This window comes from Gracilinanus agilis, chromosome 1 (genome assembly GCF_016433145.1).
Source record: "Gracilinanus agilis isolate LMUSP501 chromosome 1, AgileGrace, whole genome shotgun sequence".
In the NCBI taxonomy this organism is placed as follows: Eukaryota; Metazoa; Chordata; class Mammalia; order Didelphimorphia; family Didelphidae; genus Gracilinanus; species Gracilinanus agilis.
Window position 1 is genome coordinate 664581745 of NC_058130.1, and position 19898 is coordinate 664601642.

Below are 19898 nucleotides of genomic sequence, written 5' to 3' on the forward strand. Positions count from 1 at the left end.
TTTTATCCAAAATTATAGTTTGAATTTTTTGGTTAACATTCAGTTTATATATCTTATACACATATGAATATATTTATATACCTGAATGTATTAGTGCATATTATTCATATATAATTCACATATATGAATATATTCATGTATAATTCAAATCCATAAATATATTCATACATATTACTCATACATATAAGTAAGGTATGTAAACTTTCTTAAGGTAAAATACAGTTTTGTTAAGGAAAAATGCATATTATGATCAACATCAAAGAGCAAAAATGCTCAAATAATATCCATATTTGGCAACAAAAAAAGCACTTTAGCAGAGAGGAGAAATGAGAGAGTAAGAGCGAGACAGAGACAGAGAGAGAGCCAAAGACAGAGACAGAGAGACAAAAAGTTTTGCATTTGAGATTGCCTTTTAGTTCCCCTTTTGTTTTCCATCTGTTAAACACACTTTTGTTGTTGTAAGGAAATGTGGTAGTATATATGGACCATACCTGTAATATCATTGGTAGAGAAAACACTCCCTAAAAAGGCAGATATGATATGTGTATCAATATATATATATATGTGTGTACTCTATGAATGTGTGTACATACATTTTTAGTATATCAATAGCAGGATTTATTATTTTAATATCATTGAATTAACTTGGGTTTCTTCATTTAGTTCTTATAGGAGTCTATTTCACTGTGGACTATTGTTGATAAATTCTTTCAGGTTTTGTATGCATTTGAAGAAAAATCTGTTCTCAGTTTGAGTGTACCTGGGAGCTATATGAGTGTGGGGTACAATTCTTTTAACACTTTCATATATTTTTTATCTGACCCTGTTGTTTCTCCTTTCTTGTTTTAAAAGTCTGATATTAGTCTCATTGGAATTTTAAGCAATGTAACTTTTATTTGTTTTGCTTCTTCAAGGCTGTAAAAATTTTCCCTTGTTGTTTCTTTGTGTTTTCTTACTTATGGTGTATTAGCTGTGTTTTCCATTCTGGAAAATTCTTCTCCCATTAGGTCTTGGAATGCTATATTTAATTTTTTTTTAAAAAAAAAAATATATATATATATACACACACACAAACACGTATGTTTGAGCTAAAGTTGCCTCTTTCATCTACTTCTCTAAAATGATGTACAGATCACTTCCTTTCAGACAATCACACATAATTAAAATTGATCTTAGAAACCACTGAGTCTATGTCATATCTGAAAAATAACAATAGTATTATATACCCAAGTGGTTGTCTAACCTCTGCTTGAAGACATCCAATGAAAGGGAACTTGCCATCTGCCCATTCCATTTTGGATAGCTTTCACTATGAAGAAGATTTCCTGACATTAAGCTTAAATTTGCTTTCTGCAAATTACTTTTGGGTCTTCTCTCTGGGGCCAAATAAAACGAGATTAATTCCTCTTTCATATGATAATCCTTCAAATACTTGGGGTAAGAAAAAAAATGTACCATTCCACACCATTCCCCACCAAGTCTTCTCTTTTTCAGGTCAAATGTCCCCCATTCATTGATTGAACGATTCTCAAATGAAATGAGTACAAATTCCTTTGCCATTATGATTGTCCTCCTTTGAATACTCCCCAGGTCACCAAAGTCCTATTTTATAGTACTCAGGACTGGATACAATACTCTAGATGTGGTCAGCTCAGGACAGTGGCTTCTCCAGAAAAGGTATGACCTACACTAAAGTTTGAGTTATCTTGAAGCTCCCTGGTTGTGATCCCCTTCCAGGTTTTGTCTTCTTCTGTCTCCCAGTAACCCTGCCCTGGCTCCCAGGTCAGTGGTTGTGATACTATATATTTTCCCCCAGATAACTCCAAATACCTCTCTGCTCTTCAGTTGCTACTTATGGTTTTTTCCCCATTCTGTTTATAGGTCCACTAAGTAGTGTGATTTACTTTAAAGATCATCCATAGAAAATGTTTTAATACAACAATTATGTAATAAAAGGTGCTATAGATAGTATCCTTTGAACTGAGCACTACAATGACTGATTGATACACTGGTAAGGAATGTGCCATAGTAACAATGAGTTTGCTTCATAGTACCCAATTCAATAAACATTTCTTAAAGATCTCTTTATGTGGGAAGAATAGTGTTAAGCACTAATAATAACAACAATAGCACTTTAATGTTTGCAAAATGTTTTATAAATATTATTTTCTCTTCACAACAACATTGGGAAGTGGGTGCTAATATTATCCCCATTTTATAGATAAGGAAACTGAGCCAGGCTTGCCCAGAGTATAGAGCTAAAAAGTATCTGAGGCCACATTTGAACTCAGGATTTTCTGAGCCATTGTGCCCCATAGCTGTCTCGATAAAAATAAGACAAAAACAGAGCCTGTCTTAGAAGTTTCCATTACACTGGAGGAAAGGACCATGTAACATTAAAGCAAATATGAATTATATGTAAAGTAATTTCTGGGGGAAAGTGTTAATAATGAGGGGATAAAATAGCAAAGGTCTTATTTGGGAGCTGGTACTTGAGAAATAGAAAAGAAAATTAAGATAAAATAAGGGATTTCTCAAATGTTTCTTTACCTCCATATGGTAAAGCTTTAGTAGATGGCTACACAGGACCATGATTCATGCCACTAACAACACTGCAGACTTTCACTTTAATGTCACTAACATCTATGTGGTGCCAGGTTAGTATTAATAGTCTTACTTAGGAGGAAAAGCATTCAAAGCATTGTGCTAAAGTAGCAAGCACACTAATAACAGAATTGAGAAGCTTCTGACTCTTCCCAATTGCGCACCCAAATCCTTTCTTCAATTTCTCTAGCCTTGGTATACTCATTTATTCCTGGATTTCTCAAATCCCTTTCCTAGGAAACTCACGAATACTAATGGCTGGCTAAAATCAGAGCAAAGTTGCTTAAGGTTTAGCCTTGGCTTACCTCCATAGAATATTTAGAGCCCCCACTAAAGGAAGTTCATCACAGAGAGGCACAGTGAGAAAGCACTACTTTAAGAAAAGGTAGGGAGAGAAGTCAACCGGCGGGCGAAAAAGCATAAAATATTTTGGATACTGCATACTTTACCAGTTATGTCATGCTGTTTGAATGACTCACTGTAGATCTGATACTGATTTGGACAATGTTTCTTCAGCCATTTGCAGACATCCTGCTGGGTCCACAGAGCCACTGGTTTTGACAGCTTCACTGTGCCAGACTGTAAACACAAAGAAGAAAAAGAAAGTCCATTAAAACCAGCACCCTGCTTTGAAAGGCATTGCCATGAAATGAAATTCATTTCTAATCCATTTAATTTATTGGTTTATGAGATATAAAGCTTCAATGCTTTTCAAAGCTTTTGAGATGAGCTAGTCAAAGTCCAACATTTTACAGAAGGAAAAATTGAGGACCATGAAGTGATTTCTCTAAGATCCCCCAGGTTATAATCAATGAGACAAAATTCAAAAATGACCTTAAAGAGAAGCCAGTAGTCTTGCCACAACACCATTCTCCCTCTTCAAGTCAATTTATCTCAACATGTATTAAGTATGTAAAGATGAAAAACAAGGCCGAAAATGGCAGGATGCCTGTCAAAGGAGTTTACAATCTAATCATAGTGTAAAAGTTGTACACAAAGAAATCTGATGCAAAGCAGATTGTAGTAAGTACAAATGATCATAGGAACTGTTTGACCCAGCACCTTCTTTTTAAGGATTAAAAAACTGGATCATGGAAAGGATAAAGTGATTTGTCAAGGTCAATGAGGTAGTAAGGAGCTGAGTATGTGAACCCAAGTCTTCTGACTCCAAATGTAGCCATTTTTCACTACATTAAAGTGCTAGCAAAGAAAAATTAGAGAGCTGGGGCAGGTGAAGGAGAGGAATAGAAGAGAGGGAAGAAAGGAGAGGGATGGAGAGAGAGAAAGAGAGAGACACCCACCCACAGAGAGACAGACAGACAGACAAAGAAACAAAAAGACAGAGTCAGAGATACACTGTAATCACTCATATGGGAAAATTAGTGAGTGTCCTACCTTGGAAGAAGGAGATAAAACCTGATCATGGCCTTGAAGGATTTTGGTACACAGACATATAAAAATGAGTACATTCTAGATATGTAAAAAGGCACTTATTTCAAATCCTAGCCTTGAAAGTTAAAGGTATCTACACACTGTCTCCAGTTCATCCCAAGACCATAGCATTCAAAGAAGTAGATATAGCTAAACAGTTGAGATGGCAGCTTAATTGATATAATGATAGGATTATAGATTTGGAGCTTGGAAGGACCCTTGAAGTTATTGCATATATTGCCTCTAATTTTACAGATTAGGAAACTGAGGCATGGAGAGATGAAGTGCCTAACCAAGGTAAAAAATTAGCCTGAGGTTGGATTTCAACACCCATCTTCTTCAATCTAAGTCCAATACTTTATCCAAATTACTTCTCTATGTGAAATATATGTTGTTGTAGGCAAAGTCTTTTGTAAATATTAATATCAATTATCTTATTATCATTTGAGAAATTTTTATTGGATCTAATGATATGCCATGTGGCTTTAGTACACACTATCTATACCACTGAAATTCTACTAATTACAATGTCCCTCCAAAGATGCTTCATAGAAAAGCAAGATTCCCCTCCATTGCATTGTCTTCAAAAGTTTGGTAAGTAGCCCAGATTTCCCCACTGATAATGACCTCCAAGGTACCCTGCACATAATTTAGCACTAACTCATATCCCTAAACAATTCCTAGAAATGCCTATCCTTATCAGAGTCAGCAAGAAAATCTTCACACTGCTTCCCCCGCTTGAGTGCCTTAAAGAGGTACTCTTGGCATAAAAGTTTCTGATTTCTGGAATTATTTGCCCAATAGTATTCAGCGTTTGCTGAAAAATGCTGCAGTTTTGTGTTCTAGTGCAATCCAAGCCCTGTGAAGCAGTCTATTTATCAAGCCGTCTTGAAGCGAGTGTGTGATAAATGAGAAACATTTCCCCAAGTTTTAACACTGGCCTGATGAAAGAAGGGATTGGTAGTTAGTACATTATCTCACTTGGTGCAAAAAGTTGCTAAGCATTTGATAGGCTCCTTCAGAGTCTACAAGAGCACTTTTTTGGTTGTGATTGGTAATACTAAGGCTAATTTCCTTAATACTTCAAAAGACAAATGATTTTGCTGGCAAAGAAATTTCCTCTCTTTTTGCAGATCACAACCCCTTTCATGTCCTGGTGGATGCTCTTTATGAGTTACTTTGACTGAAAAATTAATCATCTCATAGTTTGCCTTATGGTGCTGAGTCTCTCTACACTTATACTCCATACCAAGTCCACTGCCAGCCTTGTACTCAAAGCCTTTCCAGATCTGTAGGACCTGCCAAAACTTGCATTCCACTCTCAGCCTTCAGGAGCCACAATGAGACATTGAAATAGGACTTCAATGGAGGAATATTGACTTATGTTACAAGAATAATTTATATAGGTTTTTTAAAGAACCCTTAATTTCAGCATTAGTATCAATTCTAAGACAGAAGAATAGCAACGGCTAATCAATCAGGGATAATTGCCTTACCTATGGTCACATAGGTAGGAAATGTCTGAGAAAAGATTTGAACACAGGTCTTCCCAACTCCAGTCTTGATGCTCTATTCCACTGTGCTACCTAGCTGCCTCTGAATAATTTTTTATAGTTTTAATGGTCAATCAACAAATATTTTTTAATTGCATACTATGCACCAGGCACTATGCTAAGTGCTAAGGAAGTAAAAGTCAAAAATTTCTAATAGTAACATGTTCTTTTGAACATTTCCTCCCAGTATAAGAAATAGCTCTTCATAATCATGATGAACTTTAAAATCCGATGATATAGCTAATCATTTAATATAATCTGAGCCTGGTTAAAAAAAAAGTCTGGATTACTGATTACAAGTATTGAATGATATGTCCTTATGTGACCTATTTAAATAGTACGTTGTGATTTCAAATCAGTTACACACACACACACACACACACACACACACACACACACACACACACATATATATATATGAATATGATCCTCCACTAATTCTAATTACTAACTATGACATTTTTAAATTTTCATTTTTATTGAACTTTATAGCATTTGGAACTATTGACCACTTCCTCACACTAGATTTTATCTCTTCCTTTGATATCAGTCTTCCTCACAGTCTTTGGGTGCTTTTTCTACTTTGCCAACAGTTAACTCCTCCTTTATTCACTCCTCGGCCTCTTAAACTAAGTGAACTGTCCTTGAGCTTTTACTCTCCTCAAGGTTTAGACTTTCTCCCTTAGCAATCTCATTCACTTGTTAGGTTTCAACTACCTTCCAAATCTTCATTCCTAGACTTGGCTTCTCTATAACTAAAATTTTAACTAATTATAAGGTATCTACATCTGGATGTTCTATTTTCACCTTAAACCAAACATTGGACTGGATAGTTTCTGAGTTCCTTCTAGTTCTAGTTCCTTGACCCTACACTCAATTTATTTTCCCCTGTAAACTTGTTTCCTGTAAGTTTGTAGGAAAATAAAATAATTTATATTAAAATCACCTTATAAATATTAATATACCATATCAGTATTTGACATTATTCCAATTCATCATTTATGGTCTCCCATGTTTGCAACCATGGTGACTCTTTCTCACCACTCATAGCTAAGCATTCACCAAGATGTTTGTTTCAGCTTCCACAAATGTTCCCTCCTTTCTATTCCCACAGCAAATACCCTCATAAGCTCTTGTTGCCACCTACTTTGACTATTATTAAAGTCTCACAAAAAGTTGTCTTGCTTCCATTTTCTTTCCCCTCCAATCTATCCTTAATTACATTATTATTTTTTCTAATGTATTAGTCATTTTATCCTTCTGCTCAAAAATCTTCAGTGGAGCAGATTATAAGGATACTTGTAATTACCTGGTACATCTGTATCCCTACTACCAGATAAGCTCAGGTTGGTGGATCACTTAAGCTCCAGTTTTCAGATACTAGAAGGCTAAAGTTGGCTGGGCATACCTACTAAATCTGGCATCAATATGATGATCCCCAGGGGAAAAGGGACCACAGGGCTGCCTAAAGAGAGGTAAATAGAACAGTTCAAAACTTTCATATTGATTAGTAGAGGTATTGGGCTCATAAGTGGCTACTGCATCTTTAGCCTGGTTGGTCAATGTCGGGAGATAGAGATCCAATCTCAAAACACCAAACACATACACTTCACCACCACCATCACCATCAACAAAAACCCCACCACTGCAACCAACAACAAAAACAACCAGCCTTTTCACTGCCCATCAAAAAGAACCTAAACCCTAGAATCTGGTATTGAAGACCCTCTACAATCTGGTGGTATACTTCTAGGCTTATACTATATCATTCTTTATTATTCCTCTGGATTACCAAATTCAACCATTCTCTGCCCCTGGATGGGTTCTTTGTTTCCTTTTTCCCTTTGCTTTTGCTGACATTATTCTTTGTCTCAAGAACATCTTTCCTTCCTCTCCTGGGATTTGATATGCCATAGAAAAAGTGTGCTGCTTTTAGAAAGTTAAAAAAGAAGCCCCAGGAAAGGGAAGAAATTTAGAATGATAAACATGATAAATTGGATTTTTTGCATTTAAGTACTTATTACTAATATTCTTGAATTCCCTTTCTCCTCCTCTCCAATTCTCCTCATTGGGAAGGTCCTCAATCAGTTGTAAAGCAGAGTTCTGTAGAATGATATGACTTTCTATGGAGAAGACTATCATGGGTTTGACTATAAACCTATTAAATTATTTCCCATTTATCCTGTATATGGTTTACTGTGCCTATATTTCTTTGTATATTTTATCCACCTATTCGATTTTAAGTTCTTTGAAGGTAGGGTCTGTATTTTATCTCTTTTTGTATCTGCAGAGCTTGGAATAGTGCCAGGCACATGGTAGGTACTTAATAAAGGTTGGTCAATAGATTTTATTTGCAGAAAAGAATATCAGCCCTAGAGGTATCTGTGGATAAGAAGGAAGGAGAATGCATAAGAGTATAAGCTGCTTGAGAAAGGGGTTCTCTCTAATTTCAAGGTTTTGGGAGAGAGGCAGATTTCTGAGAAGGCCTGGAGCAGTAAAGTAGGCAATTTTGGGGAAACTCCAAGCAGGTGGAATGTGATATATCAAGAGCAGCAGAAGTAGCAGTATCCAACACAGGCTTCTTCAGCAGATGTAGGAACCTGGGGTTTAAAAAAGCTCTTTCTAAAGAGTCTGCTAGAGAGAAGAGCAGCCATTCACCATAATTCTAGCTCATTCTCAGTCACTTAACCCTGTTTGCCTCAATTTCCTCTTCTGTAGAATGAGCTACAGAAGGAAATGGCAAACTGCTTCAATATTGTTGCCAAGAAAAACTAAAATTGGGTCACGAAGAGTCAGACAAGACTGAACAACAACAACATTAGCAGTGTGGGGCAAATATGATCCATAGGTGGATCAACAGAATATTTGTTTTGTGAATTTTTCCACTCATTTCAATTTTTCTACAGGCAGTAGTAAATCCTCCAAAGATCAGATTAAGGTGGTGTTGTCTGATGGCAATGGAGTAGGCATAATGTGTTACTTATCGTCTTTCCATGTGGAATAAAATAATAATGACTGCAGTGACATTAACAACCATAAAAAGGGCTCTCTTGGAAATATCCACTCAGTTTTAGTGATCAATCAATCCACAAATATTTATTAAGCAGATTATGTGCTGAGCACAGAATATTATGGTTTAGTGAGAAAGTACTACATTGGGAATCAAAGTTCCTGCTATATATTTGGGTCAATTACTTAAATTCTCTGGGCCTCGATTTCCTCATCTATAAAAAGGGCAGATTACACTATGTGGCCTCAAAGTTCTTTGTAAGCTCTAAATCTATATTCTATGATAAAATAATAGTCTCTGCCTTTAATGAGATTATTTTCTATCAAGAGAAACAACAGGTTTTTACATATAGAATATTTGTTATATATAACATATAATATGCATATATTAATATTATTATTTTAGGTTATATATATTATAAATGTATATATACATAAAGTAAATAAAAGATGTAATTTTTTTGATGGGGAGGATGTTGTGGTAGGGAGTAGAGACAAGAAAATAAAATTAAAATTCATGTAAGTGGTGCCTTGTGGACAAGCCCATGTCACCCCCTACATGAACTACTATAATGGCCTTCTGACTGGTCTCCTCACCTCAAGTCTCTCCCCACTTCAGTCCATCTTCAACTCAGCTGCCAAAGGGATTTTCTTAAAGTACAAGTCTGACCTTGTCAGCCCTTCTCAATAAACTCCAGTAGTTTTCTCTTACCTCCAGGATTAAGTATTATATACAAAAATAGGGGAAGAGTACACATGGATAAGGTTCTTGGAGCCAATGAATTATTAAGATAATATCACAAGAATTAATTCATTTATTTATTAAATCAAGCTATACAAATAGAATAGAGGAAAGGGAGAGGTTACCTTCTAAGTTCAAAAAAAGGGTACTGCCCTTCTTAACTAGAATATGACTATTAGGCTTCAGTCACATTCCTCTCTGCCATTTTTAGCTTCTTTAAGCAAAATCCCCAATGCTTCACCACTACACTCATATTATTTTGTCATTTACTAGGTCAAAAATTCCTAAATTAGTTTGGTCACCTTCCTCAAAATATCCTGAGAAAATTTATTAATACTCTAAGTGATGTTCTGATGGGTTCTGGAAACATAAAATACTCTTGAAATAAAATGGAACTTGGGAAGATATTGGAGTAAAATGGAGGAAATTGAGATGACTATTTTCATTAAGAAAAGTCACCACATATGATAGTATTTTTAAATCAATCATAAAATGTTAGGACAGGAAGGAGGTTAAGAGATCATCTGAATCAATCTACTCATTTTAGAGAGGAGAGAATGAAGACTCAGAGACATTAAGTGACTTGACCCAAGGTCCCAACCCTCCTTAATTTTAGTGCTATTCCTCTGTTTATTACTTCCACATTTATTCTGTGTGTATACACATAGGTATAGATATGGCATGTACAAACAATATATGTATATATGTGCAAATATTATATGTATGTATTATATATATATTTAAAATAAGATGTGCACATACATATTATTACATATTATATATTTAAATAAGAAGTATATATATATTTGATATTTAAAATAAGATGTGTGATTGTTTTAATTTTTGTAGTGTTGTTTGTATATTGTCTCACTCATTTGACTGTGAGCTCAGGCTAAATTTTTTTTGGGGGGTGGGGTAGCATTTTTTTATTTTTAATTTTTTTTAAACCCTTGTACTTCGGTGTATTGTCTCATAGGTGGAAGATTGGTAAGGGTCAGGCTAAATCTTTTGCTTTTGCTTTGCATCTCCTTTGCTGTGCACAGGGCCTGGCACATAGTAAGCTCTTAAATTTTGAGTGATTGAGGTCATACAATTGGTTATTGGATGAATTGGGATTAGAAACAAAGTACTTTTGCCTCCTAGTCCAGGGTGTTTCCTTCTTCCATGCCACATTGACATATTTAACTTCATATTTAATACTTAAAAGTAGAAACAATTTTAATATTGAAGTTAATATCACAATTTAGGAAAAGGTATTCTAAGCTCCTGAAAGTCACAGTGTCTTGAATTTACCTAGCTTACCGCCATCTTGGTTTGTTAACAGTAGTCAGTATCTACTTGGGTCTTCTGGAAATGACTATGGGAAGCAGTGTATTCCAATCCCATCATTTCCTCCAGCCATTCTCTGAGCTAGTGATTTGGTAAACTGACTTTGTAAATGAGAAGAGCTTCCTTGATATACCACTAACACATTTTCCAACAAAGTTAATCTGTTTATTATATCATTATGTCCTACCAGACCTCCATCAGCAGAAGCTAGATATCTTGGAACTGATCCAGAATAATGCATACACACACATGCACACACACACGTACACACACATTCACACACACAGTGCATTTGTTTGTCTCATACTGGGTAAATTGAAAATTATAGTATAAAGATTTACTGCACAACAGCATTATTCCCCTCTCCCCAAGGTCAGACAGTCCATTTAGAAAGGGGGAGGGGGTTTCAGTTTCTCTCATCTGCTTGCATTAAGAGTTGTCTGTGTGTCTTTTCCCCCCTGAATCGAAGCCAAAACCAAAACAAACAGATGCACCATTTCACAAGGACTTTAAACAATGAAATAGGAAGAAAAGTTCAAACTGCCCAAGGACATGCTAATACAAAAAAAATGTTAAAAAGAGGAACTGTTGTCAGTGATTTTCCATTTGCCTCATTCTTCTTCCCCACGTCCATTTATACCACATCATTTTCTTGATTTAAAACATGGGAGATGGGGATTTGTTCTTTAATGTTCACAGAGAGACCACAGCACAGATAATCTCCTTATTATCTAAAGGCCAACATATTGTGCCAGAGAGCAAAATCTCAGGTACTTTCTCTCAGAACTGGTCTTTGGACCCTGATGTAGCTAAGGCCACAGATGAGATATTAAGGCTTTTTGATACCATCTGGCAACTCTGTTCTGGACAGTTATATGTATTATCAGGGAGAAATATGAAAAATGAATCTTGGTGAAATTAATCATATTTTCTTGTTTCCTATCATAATTTCTGGGGAATCTAGTTGGTGTAGCAGATAAAATGCCAGGCCTAGAGTAAGGAAAATTCATCTTCCTGAGTTCAAATCTGGCTTCACATACTTCCTAGCTGTGTAACTGTGGACAAGTCACTTAATCTCATTTGTCTCAGTTTCCATATCTATAAAAAATGAGCTAGAGAAAGAAATGGTAAACAACTTTAGTATCTTTGCCAGGAAAACTCCAAATGGGGTCTCGAAGAGTCAGACAAGACTGAAAAGACTAAACCACAACAACAAATTATTAAGTTAATGATGCCTTATTCTTCTATTTTTCATTAGTCAACTTGGCAGCGTCTCCTATTGCTTTTGTTCAAGTTCCCTGGTCCAGGTCTTCATCTCAAGTTCTTGTTAACTTGTAAACAAACTAAAATGATATAAGGAAATATATTTAGAGGAAATTTTGGATGAATCATTTTAAGAATCAAAATTTATTTTTAAAAGGAAATCTTCATTTATTACTTATTATTTATTACTTATTTTGAAAGTACAGCTTTTCCTCTAAAGACCTGGGTTTTTCTTGAAGTGGAGGAACATGTCTATTTTAGGGTCCCAAAGGTATGACAGAATCTTAGTTAAGCCTTCCCTCATTATTCCCTGAATCTAGTATCTTATGAGAGGCAGAAAACTACTGCACTGAATCCATGTACTGTTAGAAGAAAGTAGATCTTTTTATAGCCAAATCTCAATAAGTGGTAAACATGTTTTTGGCATCTCATTATTAGCATGTATTTGAATACTCCAAGCATTGCCTATTTCTTCCCTTACCATTCTGCAATGTCCTTTGCTTAGTTCCCAGGCCTCTCTTTTACTGTCTTCCATTGTGTCATCTTATTCAAGGTTGGGAGAAAGGGGGAAAAAACACACACACAAAAAAACAGATGTTAATGTCTGTCTCTACATCCCTTAATGGTGCTTATCAGCTTAGAATAAGGGCATTTTGAGACATCAGAGGAAATAAAAAGGGGAGAAAAGTTTTCTCTTGTGAAGAGATGCTTTTTCATAGAATCAATTCAAATTAATTCACAAATGTTAATATGCCCTTCTGTTCAACTGGATACTGTAACTTGAATAGCTTACAAGGTCCAAATTCTAATGATTTTCTAAGGATTTGGCTAGGAAAAGCCCTAGGAAACTCAATCCTTATATTTAATTTCTCAAAATTAAAAAAAAACAATCACAACTCCTTTTCATCCCAAAGATGCCTGCTAGAAGGATTCTAGGTAGCCAAATACTAGGTCATTTCTTAGTTCTACCAAGGAGAACTTAGGTGTGCTGTTAGACTATCATGCCTAGCTTAAATAATCATTGCTTTACCATTAACAGAATACTGTGCATACTCTATATTTGTCAAGCCAGTCCTCTCCTGGTGAGGATAAGAAACCTTTGATATCACTAGTGGGCCAGTACTGGTGGACAATTTTATCTTGCGCAGGCCCAAATTGACACAAAAGGTAAAAAATTAGGGTATTGAGTGGACTACAAACTTAAAATGCATTACAAATAAGATATGGCAGCCATGAAAATCAACAAGAGGCAAATTTAGGCTAAATTTAAAGAGACATTTTCCTATTAATTAGAACTATATGATAACAACAGATCACACTTAAATGGTACTTTATAGTTAGTATAACATTTAATATATATGATCTCATTTGATCCTTACACCATTTCTGGCAGAAGGTGGTATTATTATGTCCATTTTATACATGAGAAAACTGAAGAGGAGACAAGTTAAGTCATCTGCCCAGGGTCTGAAGTAGGGCTTGAACCCAGAATTTCCTCAATCCCCAAACAGCCCACTATTATGCTGAACAAAAATAAATGGACTACTTTGGGGGAAAAATGGGATTCCCTTCACTGAATACCATCAAGCAAAATCTTATGACCTTTTTTCATGTATATTGTAGAGGGACTTGTTTTTTTCAAATGTGAACTTGAAAAATGAAACTTAGAGATCTGTCACTCTATCATTCTCACACACTGAAGGAGAATCCCAGGTCATTTTGGCTTATGTGGGAAAATAATATGATCAAACTTATTTAAGTATGGGGAAACAGAAATAAAGGAAAAGCTTGGAAAGGCTTGTAAGTATTCATGAAAAGGATCGACTGAAACAATGTCAGATGCATAGAATTGTGATCACTAAATCATAAACGTTTAAGAATTGGAAAGTAACTTTAAGTTATGTATTCAAATTTCTCTCCCAACACAATTGCATTTTTTTTACTACAGTCCACTCTGATTATCACTGAACACCTGCTTGAGCACTTCTAGAGAAACAAAATATTTTACTCTTCAAGGCAGTCAAAATCAGTAACCCTAATTTCTTAATATTATTCAAGGTAAGATAACAAAAACTAGACAGATCTGACTTATGCATGGTCTGGAAACTCTAATTGTAAAATAGTAGAAGACTGCTTTAGCTCTCCTCCCCCAGCAGTTGTATCTCATTGTTGGTACATCCTGATTTTGTGATCAATTAAAATTTTCATATCTTTCTGACATAAATACCTATCAATCCAGGCATCTTCCACCCAATACTTTTGCAACTGATTTTCTGAACCTAAGGAGAGGACATTACTCTAATTCTTGCTAAATATGAACTTACTGGTTTCAATCTACCATTAAATTGTTCCTGAGACAATGTTCCAATCTTATTCTGTCATCCAATGAATTAGCTCTCTTTTCTAGGTTTATCTTATGAAAACTTCATAATCTTACCATTATTCAACTTGTTAATATAAATGACGAGTAGGAGAAGACCAAGGACAGAGTACTGTAGTATGTCACCAGAGACTTCTCCAAACTGACAGTGAACCATTACTCAACCAGGCACCAAATCGGCCCAACTGTACTATCATTCATAACACATTTCTATATCTTGTCCTTGAGGATATATTGAAAAATTTTGTTAAATGTCTTGATTAAAGCCACATATATTATGTCTATGGTATCCTCCTGATCCATTAATTTATTAATTTTATCAATAAAAGGTATGAAACATTTACTACAACTTGTTCTTAGTGAATATATGCTTTTTTCTTAGAGGCTTTTTCTTTCTTTTTTTTTTCCAAAGTAATAAGGATAGTAATCACACAGGAAATTTATACACTGCTTTAGCTATATCATCTCATTGATTCTCACAAAATCCTTAGAGGTAGACATTGTAGGTATTATTATATCTGTTTTAGATATAAAGTAACTAAAACTTAGTGAGGTTAAGTCATTTATCCCAGGTCACATAGTGTCAAAGGCAGGATTCAGACTCAGATCTCACATATCCAGTCACACATCCAACACATCTCACAGTTAGAAGAGCCTTTCTAAAAATATGAAGTCATGTACAGAATCCCTTAGTGCAGTAGTTCCCATTTAGTGATTGGTGAATCACTTTTGGGGTTCATGATAAAAGTCCAAGAGACTAGTGCTAAAAATTATTTGATGATGTCTCAAGTATCAGATAATTGTAGAGAACATTTTGAATGGTATAACAAATTACCACAGAGATTTTCAACACATTTTGTAGTTATTTTTTTGGAAGGAGTTTATGGAATTAAACAATATTAAGATGATCACCCTTAATAGGTGGTCTAATCCAATTTAAACACTTACAGAGATGGAAAATTCATTACCCAATAATGACTGTTCCACCTCCTCACTAGTAGCTTTGCCTGCCTATGCGGAGGGTGCACTCCTGAGGAAGTGAGTTTCTGGCCAGAATGGTCATTTCGTGATGGATTCTAGCCATGATTATCTAATTCCTAGCTTAACTTGGTCTCTGGGTAGCTCCACTTCCTCCCCAGAAACTTTTGTTATCTAAATAAGTCTCTGCCATGAGGTTTATTCCCCTGAATGGTGAACCTCTGGTTTGACCAGCCATTTCATGAAAGGTCCCAGACCTCCTTGCTCTCTGGACTGTTCCAAACTGATTCAATATATGAGATGAGAATGATTGAGAAATCAAGTTGACTCTGAGGTTTCAAATTTAGATGACTAGAAGGATGGTACTATTCTTGACAGAAATAAGAAGTTTGAATAGGGGTGGTTTGGGGAGTAGTTGGTAGAGATAATGAGTTTTCTTTTGGATAGGATGATTTTGAGAAGCCTAGAGGTCATCGATTTTAAATGCCCAATAGGTAACCAGTTATATGGCTCTACAAGAAATTAGGGTAGGATGTCTAAATTTCAGGGTTATAAAAACGGTCATCAAACCTATTTTAGCTGATAGTTTAATGGAAATGTAAAAAAAGGAAAGACCAGGAAAATGGACCACCACTTTCATACCACATTCCTTAACCATTAGTGTACTATAATGTAGTATAGAGAGGAAACATTCAATACAAGAAATTGAAACAGGTAGGAGGGAAACCAAAAGAGATTAACATCATGAAAAAGCATAAAGAAGATATTGGTCACTAGGATAAAATGCTACAAGGAGATTGAGAAGGATGAGAAATTTTAAAAGGCCATCAGAATGACAGCTGAGAGACCATTTTTAACTTTGTAGAGAGCAGTTCCACTAGGGTTATGGGGTAAGAAGTCTTACAAAATGCTAAGAAGTGATAGCATAGGTATTAGAGTCCAGGACAGTACAGAGCTATTTTCTAGGAATTTAGTTATGAAAGAGAGGAGAGCTACAGGATGAGAGTTTGATGGAATGGATGGTTTCACTGGTTTTTATTTGGTTGGTCTTATGATAGAGGACACCTGCTAATAATTGTTGGTAGCAAGGAATATATCTGTTGAAAAAGATTGAAGAGTGGAAGTGGAGAGAAGCATTCTACTGGGAGAAGATAAAGAAAGAATCAAAGAATACATTTGGAAGACATTGGTCTATATCCAATTTCTACCAGACTGCTTTCCAGTTTTTTTTTTACCAAATAATGAATTCTTATCTCCAAAACTTGGATCTTTACTTTCATCAAAACAAAATTACTATAATCTTTTACAACTTTTTATTGTATATCCTGTTCTAACAATCTATTTTTCTATTTCTTAGCCAGTACCAGATAGTTTTGATAATTACTGCCTTATAATATAGTTTAAAAGTTGGTACTGGTAGACCCTCCTTCCTTTACATATTTTTTCATTAATTTCTTGGGAACCTTCTCATATCAAAAGGGATCTAGGGCACATGTGAAAGGGCTGCCCTTGGCAAAGGAAGAGCCATGTCTTTGGCAGAGACCAATAAAAGAGGAAAGAATAAGGGCAATCAGGAAGAAGGAGTTATGAAAAATAGCCTCAATTTTCTCCATAAATTATGAGGTGAGGTCCTCAGCTGAGACTAGAAAGAGAAGGTGGTATGGAGAATTACTGAAATAAATTATATTAATGGAAGTTTGGAATGACCACTATCTCATGGACAATAAAGGATAAGTAAGGGTCCAATTAAGATAACATAAATTTGTAGTAAGTCCCATTAGCTCGGTTGTTATTCCTTTCAGCAACAAAGAGAAACAGATGATGAGATTAAATCAGGGTGGAGTTTGGAAAAACTTGCATAATGAAAGGACATGGTAATGAGGGATTTGGGATGATAGAACAGTATAATGTTGAAATTTTAAACAATAAAGTAAACATTGGAAAGTGGGGAAAAGTCAGGTAGAGGTGATGGCCTAGTTAAATACACTGAAAAGTGAAGAGATTTTATGTCACACTGAGTATAAAAAAATCAGACTGAAAGGAATGAAGCAGGGAGAGAGGAAGATTATGGCCAGATAAAGAACTTTCTAATGTTTTGACTGTAGATGTTGAATGTTTATAGGTAATGTTAAGATCAAGCATGTAATTGTCTTGATATTTGGTTGAAGCAGGATGGAAGAGTTTGTCATGGGAAATGAAAAGAATGAGAAACTAGGAAGCCAAGGTTTTGAGGGAATGTTTGAAGTCTATCACCAGTCAAGTACTAAACTCCTTGAGAAAAAAGGAGGAATGATCTAAGGTTAGTAGAAAATTGTCCTCCGGATCTGAATGGGGCTATATATTTGGATATACTGAACCTCAAAGGAAGGAGTAGAATGAGAAGTGAGAAAAAGCTGAGAGCAAGCATCAATTGTATAAGTTAACTCCAACAGAGAGAAAGAAAGACAGATAAGAGAGTATTGTATAAGAAGAAAGGACAGGAGGGAATTAGAAAAATGACAGATGGAGGTGAGGCATGGGCGCTAGAAAAGAAAGAGGGAGAATCAATCAACAACCATGTGTTAGAGACTGGAGAAGAGTTGAGAATGAGTGAATGAAGCAGACTGTGCTTCTTCCTCAGGCTTGGCTGTAACCACACAAAAGTAAATGTGTTTATCCATAATAACATGCTGTTGTCACTGGTTCCTGGGTGAATTTCAGAGTTTACACTCCAATTATATCATTAGGATGAACTTGGATTTAGCTGTGTGTCCCTTCTGACTTTCTTTCTCCTGAAACACTACAAGGTACCTAGCAAGCACCCTTGAGAAGTAAAAGAGCAAGCTGACTGCTTCTAATGCAGGCAGAGTCATAGACAAGGCTTCCTAATATCCATGCAAACAATAGAGCCAAAGACCAGCAGGCACCAGGGAGGACTATTTATAAAGGGCATTGACGCAATGGGGAAGTTCAACTGTTCATGCATTGCAATAAGGGGATCTGTACACTGCTTTGGTGGGGGCTGGCACCTCCCAACTGCACTGGGTGACAAGTCATGGTTTCTAACAATAAACCCTGGTGGAGGAGAAATACAGATATGCACTAGCAGCCAACTGGAAACAGGATGTCTCTGACACTGTGGAAGGCATTGGTGATCAAGCCTTGCTAGTTCTGCCTCTCAGGTTGGATTATACAGTCTGTCAAAGGGAATGTATAGGAGTTGGGGGCAGGGGAGAAATCACACCGGATTTTATGTCTTTACCAACCAAATACCCATCACTCATCCCAAAGGAGCTCATCCTACAAAAATGAAAATATTTGCAAATCATAAACACACACAGTACTCTGACTCATGCACAGATCTCCCTGTATATCTCAAAGAGATATAGGCAATTAACAAATAAAATAATGTTCCATATAAAGCTATGCCTCAAATGTCTGGTGCCTTCTTTGAGATCGTCTCAAAATGGTTCCCAGGCATTCCTACAAATATAGCAGGAATCTCACTAATTCCATTCCAGAGTGGGAAAAAAACAGGCTTAGAGATATAAGTTATGTTGTTTGGGAACATAACAATAGAAGCCTCCCATGATTATCAACCAATACTCTACCCATTTAATGCTATAATATCCCTGGGCTCCTATCAGAAAAAGCAAGGTTGATTTTAATCTTCATTTCCATCAGTTACCCCCTGCATTTCTCAGATATTATTTGGGGTACTTTACTTAGTAAATAGTTCTTTCATCTAACCTGGAAATAGCAATATACTAGAAGATAGCTAATATGGCAAAAAAAAAGAATCCAATAATATATGCTTATTTTATAAACTGTAAAGAAAGAGTAAACTAGCTTTATGCTTTCTCTGAAAAGAGTCATAACATTGAAACCACATTTTACCAAGCTAAAAACATTTCAAAATGGTTGGACTCTGGGAAGATGGTGGCTTAGACAGAGCAGATCAAAACCTCGGAACCCTTTCCACATCTAGATAGAAAAAACAATGCGCTTTGAGAAGAAAGAGGACCAAATCAAACAACAGTACAGAGCAAGGGGATCCTACTGCTGGACAGCTCAAGAGGTAAGCCAAGAAAAAGGGTTCTTGAACTGTTGAGTCTGAGGGTATAGAAGGGGAATCCCAGGACCCCTCCCTCATGGGCTGTGTAGAGTCTCTAGCAGTCTGTGAAATCTCAGGGCAGGCAGGAGCACCGTCCAGGAGAGAGGGCCTTGCTGGCTCTGGACTCAGGGAGTTGAACACAGGAACTAGAGAGGTGACTGGAGGAGAAAGCCTGAGAAACACAGCAAAAACTCTCGGAAGATGGAGGCTTAGATGGAGCCAAACCTCAGACTGTCTGGCTTTATTACACTGAGATAGAGAACAAAAGGCTTCAAGAGGAAAGAAAACCAGATCAAACACAAGGAAAGAGCAGGGGGACCCTACTACAGGACAGGTCAGCAAAAACACTCCATCTTGACCCCCCACTTCTTTTTTTCTTTTTGTTTTTGTTTTCCTCTTGAGGTTTTAGTCTCAGGGCATATTAAGCAATACAGACTAATCCAATCAATACAGGCTTAATCCCATAGATTGGACAGGCAAGGAGTCTTCAGAAGGCAGGCAAACTCCAACACTCCT

General features: G+C 36.1%; 1 protein-coding gene across 1 annotated transcript in view; it reads right to left on the minus strand.

The window, feature by feature from the left end:
• The window catches only part of SAMD12 (sterile alpha motif domain containing 12), a 327999-nt gene that overhangs the window by 112662 nt on the left and 195439 nt on the right, over positions 1–19898 (minus strand). Inside the window, exon 3 of the mRNA XM_044684170.1 lies at positions 3084–3183. Within this exon, the coding sequence (XP_044540105.1) occupies positions 3084–3183 (100 nt within the window). The remainder of the gene's footprint in view (positions 1–3083; positions 3184–19898) is intronic.